Below are 15935 nucleotides of genomic sequence, written 5' to 3' on the forward strand. Positions count from 1 at the left end.
AGTGAAGCTGTACCCTGTAAGTGGTTCTAGAAGCAAAGGTGGCCGCATCATCTGCTGGGACCTTGGCAGAGCTAAGTTTCCTCCTGGGAGAAGGAGAAAGGGAAGCGGGAGAGGAGGAGGAGGAGGAGAGGAGGCAGAAGGAGAGGAGAGGGGAGGAGGAGGGGGCAGATCTCCAAGACCTTCTTCAGGCCTCTGCGTCAGGGCCTCCAGTCCCTGGGCCCACACTGCTCGCTGTCCTCCCTGGGCCCCAGCAGGCTGCCCTTTTGTTAGGTTCGGAGCCGTTCAAGAATCCATACAATGCAGCGAGTTAAAGTTTAAGTATAAAGTTCAAGATTTATTAAAGAAAGAAAGCAGGTGGGAGCCAGCAGAAAAAGAAGAAAAAGATAACGGCTCCTGCTCTCTATCTGAGAGCAGCATTCTTTAATGAAAAAAGGAACCCACATTGGGTAGGGTGTCTTCTGTGATGTTCTGTGCCTCGATTGGGTGAGTGCTTATCTAGTTTTGGGGTGATTGGTTGGTAGAATTCTGAGACAATATTCTTTTTAGGAAAGCAGCTGCATTATCTAACTGGGGAGAGCAGACCTTTTTGGTTGGTTGTTTTTACGGGTATATCTGACCTTGCCTTACCCGCCTTGGAGACGCTGCTACGACTGAGACAGCCTTGACTAGCTTTGAACAGCTTCATTCTTTAGTTCATGGGGCACCTGTTTTCTTGTGAGATAAGCTGTGGGGCCCCTGAGTTAGAAACTCCTTCTACATGTTAGTTTCTTCTTCTGGGATCTAACACCTATCCCTACAAGACTTCTTTAAAAAGGTTAGAAATGGGCATTTTATTTTTGAAGCCCACAGGAGAATCAGTTTGCTTTACAGAAAGGAACAAAAAGATCAGTGTGCTCTAGGAAAAGAGAGCTGTTTTCACACACTGTAGCTCAGTCAAGTTGCCTTCAAGGCCATATTCATGTAGAAGTTCACCAGCTTCTGGAAAGTCAAAACTGAGTCATTAATGAGCACCTTTGTTACATCCACCTGAGGAGCTGACGCCTTAAAACGAGGTTGAAAACCTTGAAATAAGCCATAGCCAAGTCTTAGGATATGGAAACACACCAATTTTAAAATGAGTGCTTTTTTCCCCAAGAAGCCTAACTGGCCTTAATAATTAAATTAGACTTTAATAATTAAAACACATGCAGCATTTATTTTCAAAAGGAGGTGAAATGAGGTGTAGCTGCTATTGGGGAGCTTTAGAACCAAGATTTGGGGGAGATTAATTCATCAGAAGCCAGAAAAAAGCTATATTTCAAATGTGAAGGTAGCAGATGAAGTGTGCAAGTGATATTAGAAGGCAAAGGGGAATGTTAAAAGGCATGCTTGTAATACTTTTCAGAGAGAAGAGCATCCTGGGTTTAAATTTGTGCAAATGACTTAACTTCCTGAATCTCAATTTCCTTAATTGTAAAACCTCTTTCATAAACTTGTTGAGAAGAGTAAATGGCATACTCCAAATATAGGGCCCAGCAGATGGTGAGACCCAGAAAGCTATTATTATGCATCTGAGTGCCTGCTGTGTGTGAGACTTGCCTCAGTTACTGCAGCCCTACTTGGTAAGTTTGATTATCCCCACCTCACGATGATGGAGGTGAGGTAGGTCTCCCAAGCCACATAGCTAGCTGTGGAGTGAGTATCTGACTGAATACAGGCATTCTCCTTCCAAGCCCACACTCTTTCCAAGAGATCCCGTCATGCTGTGTCTGGGCTCCAGCTTAGCCTGTGTGTGTTTTGCCTCGCCAACTGTCTCCTAGACCTGGCACTGATTTTGGAGGTGTGTTCAGTGACATCACTTGCAGATGGCAAAATCAAGGACTCAAGTGGTCGTTTGCCCTACAGATTAGCAACCAATCAAAACCAAAGTCCTTTGTCTTGCGGATCATGGCCTTTTCCATCATGACTTAATGCAACCCTAATTTTGCAAGGTACTGAGCCCTTGCTACCTGAAAAGGAGAAGGATTCTGAGAAAGAAAACTCTTAACCATTGAGTGTGCTAGTCAGTGGAACCAAAACTTTCTGAATTGATCAAATGATGAGCAGCTCTTCCTGGACTGGTGTTCAGCAAAAAAGGACCTGCTGAGTTCGGTATTGAAGATTGGGACAATCAACGGTGAAGAGCCAGGTGAAATAGAGCCTGACATTCCTCTAGCCTTCCTGGAGCTGGAGATGACCTCTTACCTAAGGGCTCAGTACACATAGCTGAATATCAAAGGAAAGGAAATTAAAGTTGGTGATGCTGGAAAGCTATGATGAGCTCTATTCCAGTTCCTCAACTTCTAACCTTCCAGTAGACACAAGTATAGTTTATATGTGAATTGCTGAAAAAGCTCAGTGGCAACATATCTTGACAGCTCTGCAGAAAAGTCTGCCTAGGCCAACACCAAAAAGCTGTCCACACAAAGGAAATGTGTCCCAACATAGTTTTCTGACAGCAGCCCATGATGGAATCCTTGAAGATTCAGTCTTCCCAAATGTGGGCAAAGAGTAATTTGAAACTGGATGGCAGCAAGTTATAAAGGTCACTTTGGTTATTTTGGAAAAAACATAGCAGACAATGTAAATCCCAAGGTGGGAATCATTTTTTCTGGTGTGAATATAAAGCTCACAGGCAAGGGTGTTAACTTTGAATTCCCAGAGTTTCGATTGAAGGCTAAATAAAGTCTATCATTCACATACACACACGTGCATGCACACACACACACTTTATTTGGGACAGGGTTAGGATTGGCTGGGTGGAAGCAGGCCTCTTAGCAGAAATTGGTATTTAGACAGGCTAAACAGTCTTGTGGAAAGAGTACTGAACTGAAACTCAATTCAGGGATGGCCCTGATGCTCCTTACCCTGTGAGGCCTCGGATGAGGTCTTTCAGATACTCTGTAGGTATTTTTGAGTGTTATGTCTGTTTATGCTGATTAATGTCCACATTCCACACATATCATTTCAGCATCTCTCAAGTGTATGCATCTCATTTTTTAAATGAGGGAATTGGATTGGAACAGAAGTCACAAACTCAAAGGCCTATAGGGGCCTGATGAAACATAAATGAGAAGAGGGTCCAAGTGGAAACAAATGGGGGCTATGACAAACTGGAGAGCTCCAACCATGTTCCAAGGAGACAGCTGCTATCAGCTCCAATCAAATTTACCCTATGGGTTTGTAGGTCCTGTTTTGACTAACCTTCTACCTTTTCAAAACAAACTGAAAATCCAGCTATTTATGGGATATTTCTTGATTTTTAAGTGTTAAAAACTTAATGTTTTAATTTGGTCAAATTAAAAACCAAAAGTAAAAACAAAACAAAATGTAAAAAACCTATGTGGCCAAACACCTATCTAGGGACTGGAACTGGTCTTCTAGCTACAAATTTGCACATGCTAGATTAGATAATCTTTAAGATTCTTTCCAGCTGTAGTGGTCTCCAGGTGAGTCCTTGAGCAGGTCACTTTTCTTTCTGGGGATTTTTCTTCATCTGTGGAATGAGGATTGATTCCTGCTTGATCTACTCCACTAGGTTACTGTGAAACTCCAGCAGGATATTTAAATCAGTTTGCAAATCACAGGGTTTGGCAAATGTGAGGAATTGTTACAGCTTCAAGGGAGACAACACAACCAGAGAACATAAATGCCACTGTGATAAAGGACTTCCTTTAGCAGGGTCCAAGTTACCTTTGCATTTGTTTTTCATTAAATATTTGATCATATTGAAAAGGCCAAAAGGAACCTACCCTTCCATCTGGAGTCCTGGGACCAGAATAGGGTGGAACCTCACCCATCAGGACTGGCCACACATCAAAAAATTCCTAGGCATGAGAAAAACAATAAATACATATTTTGAATATAGATGAAGAAAAAGAGACTAAGAAGGTGGGTGGAGACCAATGCAAAGAACCCATCTACCTGAGGGCTGGAGGTTGGGGAAGGCTCACTGAAACAAACTTGGAAGGGATGCATGACTCAGTAGAGTTAGAGAATGTCAATCATGGAAGGTGATGAACTGGGCCTGTCTAATTATTATTAACCAAAAACATGGAAGCTGAGCTGGAGCACTCTTAGTTCTTGGGATATAAGAGGCAAAGTACAGTCTCTATCACTAAGAAGTTTACCTTTAGGACATGCTAAGCATGTGTCAAGATTTCTCACCTTCTGTTTGGTCATGTCTAGGAGACCTACAGAGTATCTGTCACAGTTGAGGAAGGCACGGACTGTGTACAGGGCTTTGTGGAACTGTCTCTCGATATCCGTAAGCTCTTCAAAGACTTTGCTCCCAGACCACAGCAGAATCTGAAGAAATATAAAAGCACATTCAAAGTTTTTGAGGTACACAGCAGCAGTTCCCTTAGCTACAGAATAAAAACATTCTGTAGAGTTCTCTGGAGTTTATCTCATTTAACCCGCACAATAACCCAGGGAGGTAGACAGGTATTGGGGTAATTATCCCCATCTTATAGATGGAGAAACTGATGTTCAGAGAGGTAAAATGACTGACTGCTATCCCAGGTCTAACTCTTTCCACTACCTTTATCTTTTAGAAACAAAAATAGTAACAAACATTAATTGACCATAAGCACCCTACATACATTATCTCTCTCACTATTGATAACAATCTTTGGAAAGTGATACCATAATTATGAGCATTTTAAAATAGAGAGGCTGGAGTTTGGAGAGGTTAAGTGACTTGCCCAGGGTCTCAGAGCTGGTAGATAACTGAGTGGAAATTCAAACTTGAAAACTTGCGCATATAATCACCCTTGGATACAACTTAGCAAACACCCAGCACCTCATAACACTTGGGATGCTAGAAAGAGATTGTATGGTGGTTCCCAGGCATCTTCATTACTACCTGCCTTTCAACCCTGGTCACATTAGTAAAAAGACATGTCCAGTACTTTCCCTTGGGCCAAGCCCCTTACCTGGCCACGCCGTGTCTCACAGTTGTGTAGGTAACTCAGGTGGAAAACCTTCAGGATCAGATTTGCAAAATTGAGATACTTCAGGAGAATCTAAAAATTAAACAGTATGCGGGGAAGTGGGTGAGAAGGAGAAATCCCTTCTCTGGACACTTCTGTCACCAGCAGGTGTCTGAATATTTAAAAGCCTCACAGAGGCAATTTGGCAAATAGATTGTAGAATGCAGAATCATAAAATGTTGAATTATAAGAATCTAAATCTCACAGAATGTAGGATGTTGGCTCTGATAGTATATATTGATGAAAAATAGCTACTATTTATTGAGTGTGCAATAAGAGATAAGTGCTATTTATGCACACCATATTAACTGATTATCACACATACACTGTGAAGTGGATACTATTATCATTTCCATTTTATAATAAGAAAACTCACGTTGAGAAGTAAAATAACTTGACTAAATCAAACAGCTAGATATCTGCCGAGTCAGAACAATTATCCCTATATTCTTGACTCCAAAGTCCAATGTTTTAATTATTATCCTGTTCTGTCTCCCTTGGAGAGCATCAGAATAAACCTCTATCTTTTAGATGAGGAAACTGAGTCCAAGTCAAATAGCAAGTTTTGGGGAACTTCATGAACTGGAAGAATGTGCTAGCATGGCCATCTCTAGCTGTTTAAGGCAACCTTACCTCTTCATCACTCTTGGTGAAGTGGGGCGCGTCCACTTTATTCACAGCCATGATTATGGCCACCACATCCTTTCCATTCATTATGGGGGAAGCCAAGATGTTCTTGGTCTGGTACTCTGTGAGGGTGTCCACAAAGTCACAGAAATGCTCATCCTAAGAAGATAGAAAAAACCTTGGGTGAGTAGGTGGAGAGTGAAGACAATAAAAGCAACCCACAGCCATGGGGGCCCATTGTGACAAGACGATGAAGACATTTCCATCTATCTACTCCCCCTCAGCAGCCTACCTCCAAGATGCCTCATCAGGTGGCTCACACTCTTCAAATGTTCACTCATTCATTCATTCATCACTGAGCTAGGAGTAGGGCTACCTGAGATGACTCCCATCCCAGAAGCCCCCAAAGTCCAGTAGAAGAAGTTCTGAGATACAACCACCTAAGAGCTATGGTGGACAAATGTGCAAAGCCGTGTTAGGGGTCTGGGGCCAGAGTGGGGGTGAAGTGGGGCTGACTCTGCGTGGAGAGGGGGGTTTCACAGAAAGCTTTCTTGAGGTGGTGACAATTGAGCCCAAAATAGAAACTCGAGTGAGAGCTAACAAGGGAGGTAGGGAAAAAAACCTTAATGAGTATAGTTGATACTGAACAAAAGTGATGGGTTCTCTGCTGGATGCTCATCACAGCCAATCCATGACACCAGGGTTTCAGAGAGAGACAGACTTTAATGCTACACATGAAGCAGGAGAACAGATGGCCTATTGGCCCCCAAAATCTAACTTCCTTAGTCTAAGGAGTTCAGGGTTTTTATGGATTCGAACAAGGGAGCATGGAGTTGTTACCATTACAACAGTAAGTATACAGAGGGCTGAAACTAGGCTAGAATAATCACTACAATAGTAAGTATACATAAGACAGACACCAGGTTAAAATGACCATTATGATAGTGAGTATAAACAAGGGTGAGACTAGTTGTTTCAGCAATTTTATGTATTAACTTCTGCCTTTTCTACAATATAGAAAGAAAACATCTATATAATGATTCAGTAATCATAATCTCATTTGTTAATTCTTAATTTCTTGGTGACATAATGATCTCAGTGGCTACCGGGTTGTTGCACATGGTGCTTTATCTGTGTCATCTCACTTTAATCCTTCTCATAGCCCTAGGAGATTTGTCCCACTAGTAGTAGCACATTTTTCGGAAGGGGAAACTGACAGTCAAGAAAGTTTACATTACTCTTCCAAAGTGTGTCTCCAGAAACTTCCCTCAGTTCTGGAGGTTAGTCCTGGATTCGGTCATTGAAAATAAAGGATTTGTTATTTTCAGCTTCTATTAGCAATCCAGTTCTAGCACCGCATGTCCAGTTCAGAGGATACCCCCATTCCATAAATCATTGAATCCCTACTCTGTATCAGTCCCTGGGATACAGGGGTGACTAAGAACCAGGCCTGCTACCAAATAAATCAATAATAGTAGTACAGGACATAAGGGCTTGGTTCAAGGCTGTGGGAGTACAGAGGAACACATTCTCCACCCCCAAAACAGCCTGCGAGGCCAGTGTAAGCCACAGTGGGGTCCCTGTGGTCAGAATGAGGAGACAGAGCCGGAATTGCTGTCTTAAATCCAAAAGAATCACCCTTCTGTTTTCTGGTAGCAGTGTGAGGTTTCTCCACTGTCAGTGTTGCCTGGGACACAAGCCAACCCAAATATGTACAGTTCATACTGTTCTGAGAATGGAAATTTATTTCATAGAGCTGACTCCCAGAGCCTTTCTAGAATGGAGGCTTCAAGGTCTTCCTGCCACCCTTCCCCAGGATTTAGAAATCTAGAGTGTGATGCTCTGCATCTATGAATTTCTTCCAGTTGGAGTGGGATTGAATAAATAGGCAATAAACAGCACTAGTGTCAGTGAGGCTATTTCAAACCAGTTGAAGGTTAAAAGACTTAAGAGAAGCCTGTGGTGCTCTGCTTGAATTAGCATTTGAGGATTAAGCAAAATCTCTAAGGAGGCATTAACCAAGAAGGGACTTCTTTAAGGATACTGATGAAACCCTCATGACAGCTGAGGGTGGGGTCTGCACAGATTCATTGCATGATGTCAGCTCTGTTTTGCTATATTCACCTCTTTCAGCAAGAGCAAATTCTTGGGTCTCAACTGCATCTGAGGCAGATGTTTCTAAATCCACCAGGACACTCTTTTCCACTGAGTTCTCAGTCCTGGAATTCCCTTCATAAGCCTCCAGCTATCCCAATTGACCGGCAATGGCAAAATCATTGTCATCCCTATATTTTCAGCATATAAAGTATTCTAAATAATCACATCATAAAACCTGAGATAATCATAGGCAGAATGTGACTTAGAAGCCATTTAGCTCAAACCATTTATTTTATAGCCCAAGAATCAGAGGCTCAGGTAAGGAAATCCCAAAGTCATTCATTCATCCAGTTAGCATTAACAGTGCTTTCTATAGGCTAGGCACTGTTCTCGACCCTGGGACTTCAGCAGTGAAAAACAGAGCCAACTTGCTGCCCTAGTGAAGCTTCCACTTAAATGGGCAAGACAGACAAAAACCAAGTAAACAAATAATTAAGCATTCTCTCTCCAGGTTGTGATAACTTCTTTGAAGGCAATGAATTGGGTGATGCTATATAGAAAATGATGGAAGGGATGGTGAGAAAGGCTACTTGTGAGAGCCACAGTGGTCAGGGAGGCTTCTCTGAAGAGGTAATGCTGAGCTGAGAGCTGAAGGCCGAGAAGCAGCCAGGTGTGTGAAGAGCATCCCAAGTGGAGAGCACAGCAAATGCAAAGGCCAGGAGGTGGGAAAGAGCTTGGCTGATTTGAGGAACAGAAAGACCAGTGTTGCTGAAGCAAAGGGAGTGAGAGGAAGAGTGGAGGGCAAGGAGTTAGAGGGTTAGGCAGATGAGAGAGAGCACTGGAGACCATGGTAAGGACTTAGGATTTTAGTCCAGTGCAAAGCTACACAGCTTCTCATTCCCAGATTCCCCAGTTCTCCTTTTCAAATATTCACAGTGACAAACTCCACTGAGTCCCAGAATAAGATCTTCTAGTTATTGACTAATAATGATATGGTAGGCCCAGAGCCAGACAACCTACATATATTATCTCTTTCACTCACATTGGCCCTGACATGTGGAACTGTCACCTTCCTTGTTTGAGGTTTGCTGACCTCCGGGAGTGCTAGGGAAGGATCATCATTTCTTCATTCACTAAATAAACTGCAATGACTACCCACCCTGTCCCAGCCCTGGACCAGGTGCCAGGAAAGACAGACCTTGTGAGGTTTTCCTTCTAGGGGAAAGGGTAAACAATGAACACATAAGTAAATAAATATTGAATGGTGAATAGGATCATCAGGTTTAGCAAATAAAATACAGGATGCCGATTTAAATTTGAAATTCCAAATAAATAATGAGTGATTTTTAGCATGAGTGTTATAGGTCAAATTGTGTCCCTATAAGGATATGTTGAAGTCCTAACCCTCAGTACCTCAGAATGTAATCTTATTTGGAAATAGGGCCATTGCAGATGTAATTAGTTAAATTAAGATGAGGTCTACTGGAGTAGTGTAGGGTCTTAATCCAACATGACTTGTGTTCTTTTAAGAAGAGGACAAAAGACACAAAGACAGAGACACAGGAGAGAAGCACATATAAAGACGGAGGTAGAGACTGGAGTTGCGCAGCTGTGAGCCATGGTATGCTGAGGATTGCCAGCTACCACCACCAGAATCTAGGGAGAGGCAAGGAAGGTGTTTTAGTTTCCTGGCTGCTAAAACAAATACCATGCAATGTGTGGGCTTAACCAATGGAAATTTATTGGCTCAGTTTTGAGGCCAGGAGAAGTCCAAAATCAAGGCATCAGCAAGGCCATGCTATCTCCCAGAAGACTGTGGTGTTCTGGGGCTGGCTGCTGGTGATCCTTGGTATTTGGTTTTATAGTTACATGGTGAAGCACAAGGAGGCATCTTCTCCTTTCTCTTCTGGTTCTGTTGACTTCTAGCTTCTGGCTGCTCCCTGTGGCTTCTCTTTCTGCATTCAGTCTCCTTCGATTTTAAGGATTTCAGCCCTATTGGATCAAAGCCCACCCTCATTCAGTTTGGGCATACCTTAACTAATAACATCTTCAAAGGTCCTATTTACAAATGGGTTCACATCCACAGGACCAGAGGTTGGGACCTGAAAATGCCTTTCATGGGAAGTGCGATTCAATTATCTGCCCATGCTAATGGCAAGTCTTCCCTGAGGGCAAGGATGAGTAGGAATTTGCTTCCTTCCCACCTTTTTAACCTTAAAACCCTTAATCTGAACTAAGGTCAGAGGTAAGGTGAACACAAATTCACAAAATGTCCAGGCTGGACCTTGGCAATGATTGAACCCAGCCTCCTCATTAGGCCTCTATAGCAGTAAAGGAGACCCACATGGCCCTGCCGTTGTGGGGCAAGCACTCTTTCTAGTGAGACAGGTATCAAAGAAATTATTGCGTAATTACTTGATTGTGAGTCTTACAACAAACGTTTACTAAGCACCTGCTCTGGGCCTGACATTGTGCTGGGTCCTGAGACAAACTGAAGAATAAGGCAGACATGGTCCTTGGCTCTGGGGCTTATTGTGATAAACTGTTGAAAGAAGAGTCTATAACAGGGAAATCAGGAAGAGCCTCCTGAGGAAGTGCCATTTAAGCTGAGATCTGCAGGATGAGCAGAAACTGGCCTGGGCAGAGGAGTATAGAGAAAACTGCATTATAACTTTTACTTATTTATTTTTTAACTTTATCAAAAAAATTAAAAAACAAACAAACAACAAAAAACCCCACAACATTTCAAACAAAGCAAAGGATTAAGAAAAACAAATAACCTATAATAACTACTTTGCTTTCAACATGTTCCTACCATACCCCAAGAAAATTGACAAACCATAACCAAACAAAGGCATAAGAAAAACCAAATAACCTAAAATAACTATATTGAAGCTATTTTTTTAATGCAATAGCTTTTTTTTTTTTTTCATTATAGCTTTTAAAAATGAAAATACAGAGAAGGAAGTGATTTTCCCAAAGTGACCAAAGAGGTCCTTATCAGAGCTACCAGTAGGATCCCACACAACTCTGGATTCTTACGAGAACGGACCAAGTGCTCAACGTTAACTGCCAGTAATGGGACAGACTGCCATCATGCGCTTCCTGAGGTCACGTGGGGAGAAAACCACAACACCTCTGTGATATTCCTGCCCAAAAGGCAAACTAGAATCTAATTACGAAGAAACATCAGGCAAGCTCAAATGGAGGGACATGTCTGCAAAATATCTGGCCTGTACCCTTCAAAAATGTGTCATGAACAACAAAGACAGACTGAGGAATTGTTCCAGATTCAAGGAGACTAAAGAGACAAGGCTGTAATGGGCATAACTGAGACAACTGGCAAAAAATTAAATATGGACTGTTTATTAGATAACAGTATTATATCAATGTTACATTTCCTGAACTTGATCACTATACTGTGGGTATGTTAGGAATGCCCTGTTCTAAAGTACTTAGGGAAAAAGGTACATGATGTCTGCAACTTAAATGGTTCAGGAAAAAATGGAGAGATAAAGCAAACGTGGCAAAATATTAACAATTGGTGAATTTGAGTGAAAAACTATACCATTCTTTGAACTGTTTTTAAACCCTTCTAAGTTTGGAAAATTTATTCAAAAGAAGTTATAAATTAAGAAGAAAATAAAGAGAATCACCAATTTGTCATCAGTCCAGCCTTGGTGGCCAGGAGCTAGTCACCCCACTTACACCCGAGAACTACATGGAATAATGCCTCATTGCTCTTGTGAACCTCCTCTTGAGAAGAAGAAAGTACCTCTTCTGTGTTAGGGATGTTGGTAATTTTCTTAGAGTGCGCAACGTGGCCCACCACACCCATGTCCAGCGGGAAGACAATCTCCGAGTCGGGCACCACCAGGCAGTCCTCGAGGACAGCATCCTTGTGGACGTTGAAGAGCCGGGTGGCCAGTTCTGCGATGCCATTGCGGGTCCTGTACATGAACAGGCTCATGCGATCTGCCTGCAGGAGGAAGCACAGCTTTTTCATGACGTTGAAGATGCATTTCTCAGTCTGTAAATTCTCCTGAAAGTCCCGCAGGAGGTCGAAGATGATTTCACTCTCCTCCACACTGCTCAGTGAGTGGTAGTGGCTGAAGTCCACGGCTGCCTCCTTGGCACCGAGGAGGTCTGAGATGACCTTGGCCCGGTAGCGGAGGTTGTAGTACTGCTTGGCAAAGCCAATATTCGAGTCCAGGAACTTCTCCACCTCTTCTGCTGTCACCTCGCCCATGGCTGGGAATTCAACTGGCTGCTTCTGTTGGGGAGTGGGGAGTGGGCTGAGGCTGGCCTTCCGAGGGCAGTCTTGCCGTCCACCGCAAATGAAATCAGAATGCGTTTCACTCCAGTCTGGGCTTCTCAGGGTCTTGTCTGTAAATCTTGCTGAGGTGGCCACATAGGAGAGGGAGTAAGCTGGTGGGATTAAGTCATTATGACCAAGGATAATGAGGATCAGTGTGTCCAGATGCTGCTGGGCCTCAGAGGGGAGATGGTGAGAGCTCTCTTTTTCACCTTGGTCCACTGTCAGCTGAGAGGGGATTTTTGCAGCAAGGAGTGGGCTAAACTTCACTAAAGTAGAGGTTGCAAACTGGTGGCCCATGGACAAGCGACAATCTTTATATGTGTTTCCTTTGCCCTGTAAGGAATTTTTCTTAAATATTTGACATAGAAGACTGGCATTTAATGTTTAGGACATTTGTTTGGCTTCTGTTAGAGAATCAGAAGATCTAACAACTCTGCATCCCCATTGCTCTGGGGGAGAATGGTCTCCCCTAAGCCCCCAATATAGGTCTTCAGTTTGCGGGTTCACCACACAGCCTGCTTTGCTTGTGAACATTGTGGATCTGGCAAATATAGGCCCTGATTTCACAATCTCTGAATTCAAGTTTTATCCAGATTTAGATTTCAATGATTCTCCATTGTTAGAATTTTAAGAACCCTTATAAAAACAGACCTTTCAAAGTCTTTTATTATAAAGTAATACACGTTCACTGTAGAAAATACACAAAGACCATTAAAATCACCCATAAAGTTACTACTCAGAGATAACCTCTAGTTAACATTTTAGTTTCTATCCTTTCCATAGAGGCTTAACTCTTAAAATCTGTTTCCCTTCAACCCCATTGATCTTTTTCTTGGCCCTTTAATGAGTTTTTTCCTGGCTCCAACCTGTGCTTTTCTGGGTTCAGAAGATCAGAAATGTACACAATGGTCTGGATCAGCTCCAGTGAATATCGAAATACCACCATTCTCTGAAGCATTTTTTCAGCAAACTAGAGGAAGTAGAGAAGAAGTTCCTCTCAGCAGAATGTACTTGAGCTTCCGTGACTATGTCTGCTGGAGCCAGGGATCTCTGGATTGTAAACACTGTGGAATGCATGATTATAGACTGTTGCTAGCACTTTGAACTCTGTAAAAGAACCTTATTGGAAAGCAAAGTACTTACTTTATTGTAGAGTGTAAAAAATTCTTGGGGTACTGTATATCCGTTTCGCACTGTGCATACAGTTGGGCTACCTGGTGTGACGGCCCATGTGGCAGACCCAAACTTCTCAAAACATCCCCACCATAACCAGTGTGACCCTAATTCCTCTGCTTTTCTCAGCTCTCTGCAGGCTTTCTTCTTCTCAATCTCCAGGTCTCAGCTCACACTCATCATCCCAGCTATCTTATCCCAAGGAGCCCCTAACCACCCCTTCCCCAGTTCCTGACTGTCATAGCATCCTATTTATATACTTTATTGCATTTAATCTTGTGTTTTGTTTCCTTGTCTACTGTCTATCTTCCCCACCATACTGTAAGCTCCTTGAGGGTAGGGACCTCTCAGGGCTGATTCCCTAGTGCCTTGCAATGCTGCCTGGAACATCCTTGATTCTCAGTAAAGTTCTTTTAAAAAATTAGTACTCTTATGTGCTCTTGTTCAAAAATTAGAAATTACATGAATATGCAAAGGAGAAAATTAAAATCAAACATTATCCCAGATATTATCATTGCCAATATTTTTTGTGTATTTTAAAATCTTTTCCCGGAGAACATGTGTGTGTATGTGTGTATTTGTTTATGTATATACATACATATAGGTGTGTGTGTATATACATATATATACACACACACATACTGTGGAAATACACGAAGGATACCCAAAAGAGAAAAAACAAAGGCTATTTATTCAGAGCTCACTATAACAAGAGAGTCAGCCACCATCGCTTGCGTTTGGCAGAGACTCAAAGGCAGGCAGAGGCATGGGAAAGCTTTACAGAGGCTGTTGGCATGGGGAAGCTGGAAGTGGCTAACTAGAAGCAGAGCATCCTATGTGATTGCTTAGGGGAGCATATTTGGCTTTCTCTAATTGGTCCTAAGTTGGAATCAGGGGCAATAATTAGGGAAGCTTTCAGCTAATGATCAGCTGGCTATTTTGGATCGATTGTTACAGACCTTGTAATTTAGCTTCTTGGGCTGGTTGTTGTAGATAGTGGCCAGCTACCTGGACTGACTGCTACAAGTGTTAGGCCAGAGTTTCCTGGTCTGGTTACTAAGGATACTGGGTCAGAGTTTCTGCTCATTGTCCATTTGTATATTTTGTCTCTCAATACACATACACACACGCACACATCCACATTTAAAAGTGCTTTTCCTGCTTTATAAAATATCATGAACCTCTTTCAAAGCTGTCTCCCATTCCTTTTTTTTCTTTTTTCCTTTTTTTTCTTTTTTAGGTTGTAGTACTTTTATTTTCCTAAAAAATCAAGCAGCATGATATCACATTTAATTTTAACATTCTTTGAGCAACTTATATAATTCCAACAATTTATATCAGGTTTAAAATACAGACATCATTTTTTGAGCAAATAAACCAAAATCAAAGATGACTTAAACCTCAATGGTGTCAGAGGGAATGAAAAAAAAACAACATTAAGTTGTGTCCATTTCAACATTACATATGTTTAGTGTTTATTGTATTAGGGATTAAATCTCACATTATGATTAATGCACATTAATCATAAACCCAAACATCATGCACCATCACCATTATCTCCCATTCATTTTCCACGATTGCAGAGCCTTACACTTTATGGAGGTAACATAAAACCATGGCACTACTCCTTACAGCAGAGTTTCTCAGCTTCAGCACTATTTTTTTTTTTTTAATTCAGTTTTATTGAGATATAGTCACATACCATACAGTCATCCATGGTGCACAATCAACTGTTCACAGAACCATCATATAGTTATGCATTCATCACCCCAATCTATTTTTTTTATCTTCATTTTATTGAGATATATTCACATACCACACAGTCATACAAAACAAATCGTACTTTCGATTGTTCACAATACCATTACATAGTTGTACATTCATCACCTAAATCAATCCCTGACACCTTCATTAGCACACACACAAAAATAACAAGAATAATAATTAGAGTGAAAAAGAGCAATTGAAGTAAAAAAGAACACTGGGTACCTTTGTCTGTTTGTTTCCTTCCCCTATTTTTCTACTCATCCATCCATAAACTAGACAAAGTGGAGTGTGGTCCTTATGGCTTTCCCAATCCCATCGTCACCCCTCATAAGTTACATTTTTATACAACTGTCTTCGAGATTCATGGGTTCTGGGTTGTAGTTTGATAGTTTCAGGTATCCACCACCAGCTACCCCAATTCTTTAGAACCTAAAAAGGGTTGTCTAAAGTGTGCGTAAGAGTGCCCACCAGAGTGACCTCTCGGCTCCTTTTGGAATCTCTCTGCTACTGAAGCTTATTTCATTTCCTTTCACATCCCCCTTTTGGTCAAGAAGATGTTCTCCGTCCCACGATGCCGGGTCTACATTCCTCGCCGGGAGTCATATTCCACGTTGCCAGGGAGATTCACTCCCCTGGGTGTCTGATCCCACATAGGGGGGAGGGCAGTGATTTCACCTTTCAAGTTGGCTTAGCTAGAGAGACAGGGCCACATCTGAGCAACAAAGAGGCATTCGGGAGGAGGCTCTTAGGCACAACCATAGGGAGGCCTAGCCTCTCCTTTGCAGCAACCGTCCTCCCAAGGGTAAAACCTGTGGTAGAGGGCTCAACCCATCAAACCACCAGTCCCCTATGTCTGTGGTCATGTTAGCAACCATGGAGGTGGGGTAGGCGAATACCCCTGCATTCTCCACAGGCTCCTCAAGGGAGCACTACATCTTTTT

At 42.2% G+C, this 15935-nt stretch overlaps 1 protein-coding gene across 4 annotated transcripts in view; it reads right to left on the reverse strand.

The window, feature by feature from the left end:
- PDE6A (phosphodiesterase 6A) overlaps window positions 1-15935 on the reverse strand; it is a 96340-nt gene that overhangs the window by 62013 nt on the left and 18392 nt on the right. For 3 of the 4 annotated variants that reach the window (XM_037801835.1, XM_037801836.1, XM_037801834.1), the window contains 4 exons: window positions 5646-5798; window positions 4956-5045; window positions 4186-4326; window positions 3771-3845 (listed from right to left, as the gene is read on the reverse strand). In XM_037801835.1, the coding sequence (XP_037657763.1) occupies window positions 3771-3845; window positions 4186-4326; window positions 4956-5045; window positions 5646-5726 (387 nt within the window). In that variant the 5' untranslated portion in view covers window positions 5727-5798. Of the gene's footprint in view, window positions 1-3770; window positions 3846-4185; window positions 4327-4955; window positions 5046-5645; window positions 5799-11511; window positions 12031-15935 lie in introns of those variants that run through there. The other variant, XM_037801837.1, reaches the window with a different exon arrangement.

This window comes from Choloepus didactylus, chromosome 13, assembly GCF_015220235.1.
Source record: "Choloepus didactylus isolate mChoDid1 chromosome 13, mChoDid1.pri, whole genome shotgun sequence".
NCBI lineage: Eukaryota > Metazoa > Chordata > Mammalia > Pilosa > Megalonychidae > Choloepus > Choloepus didactylus.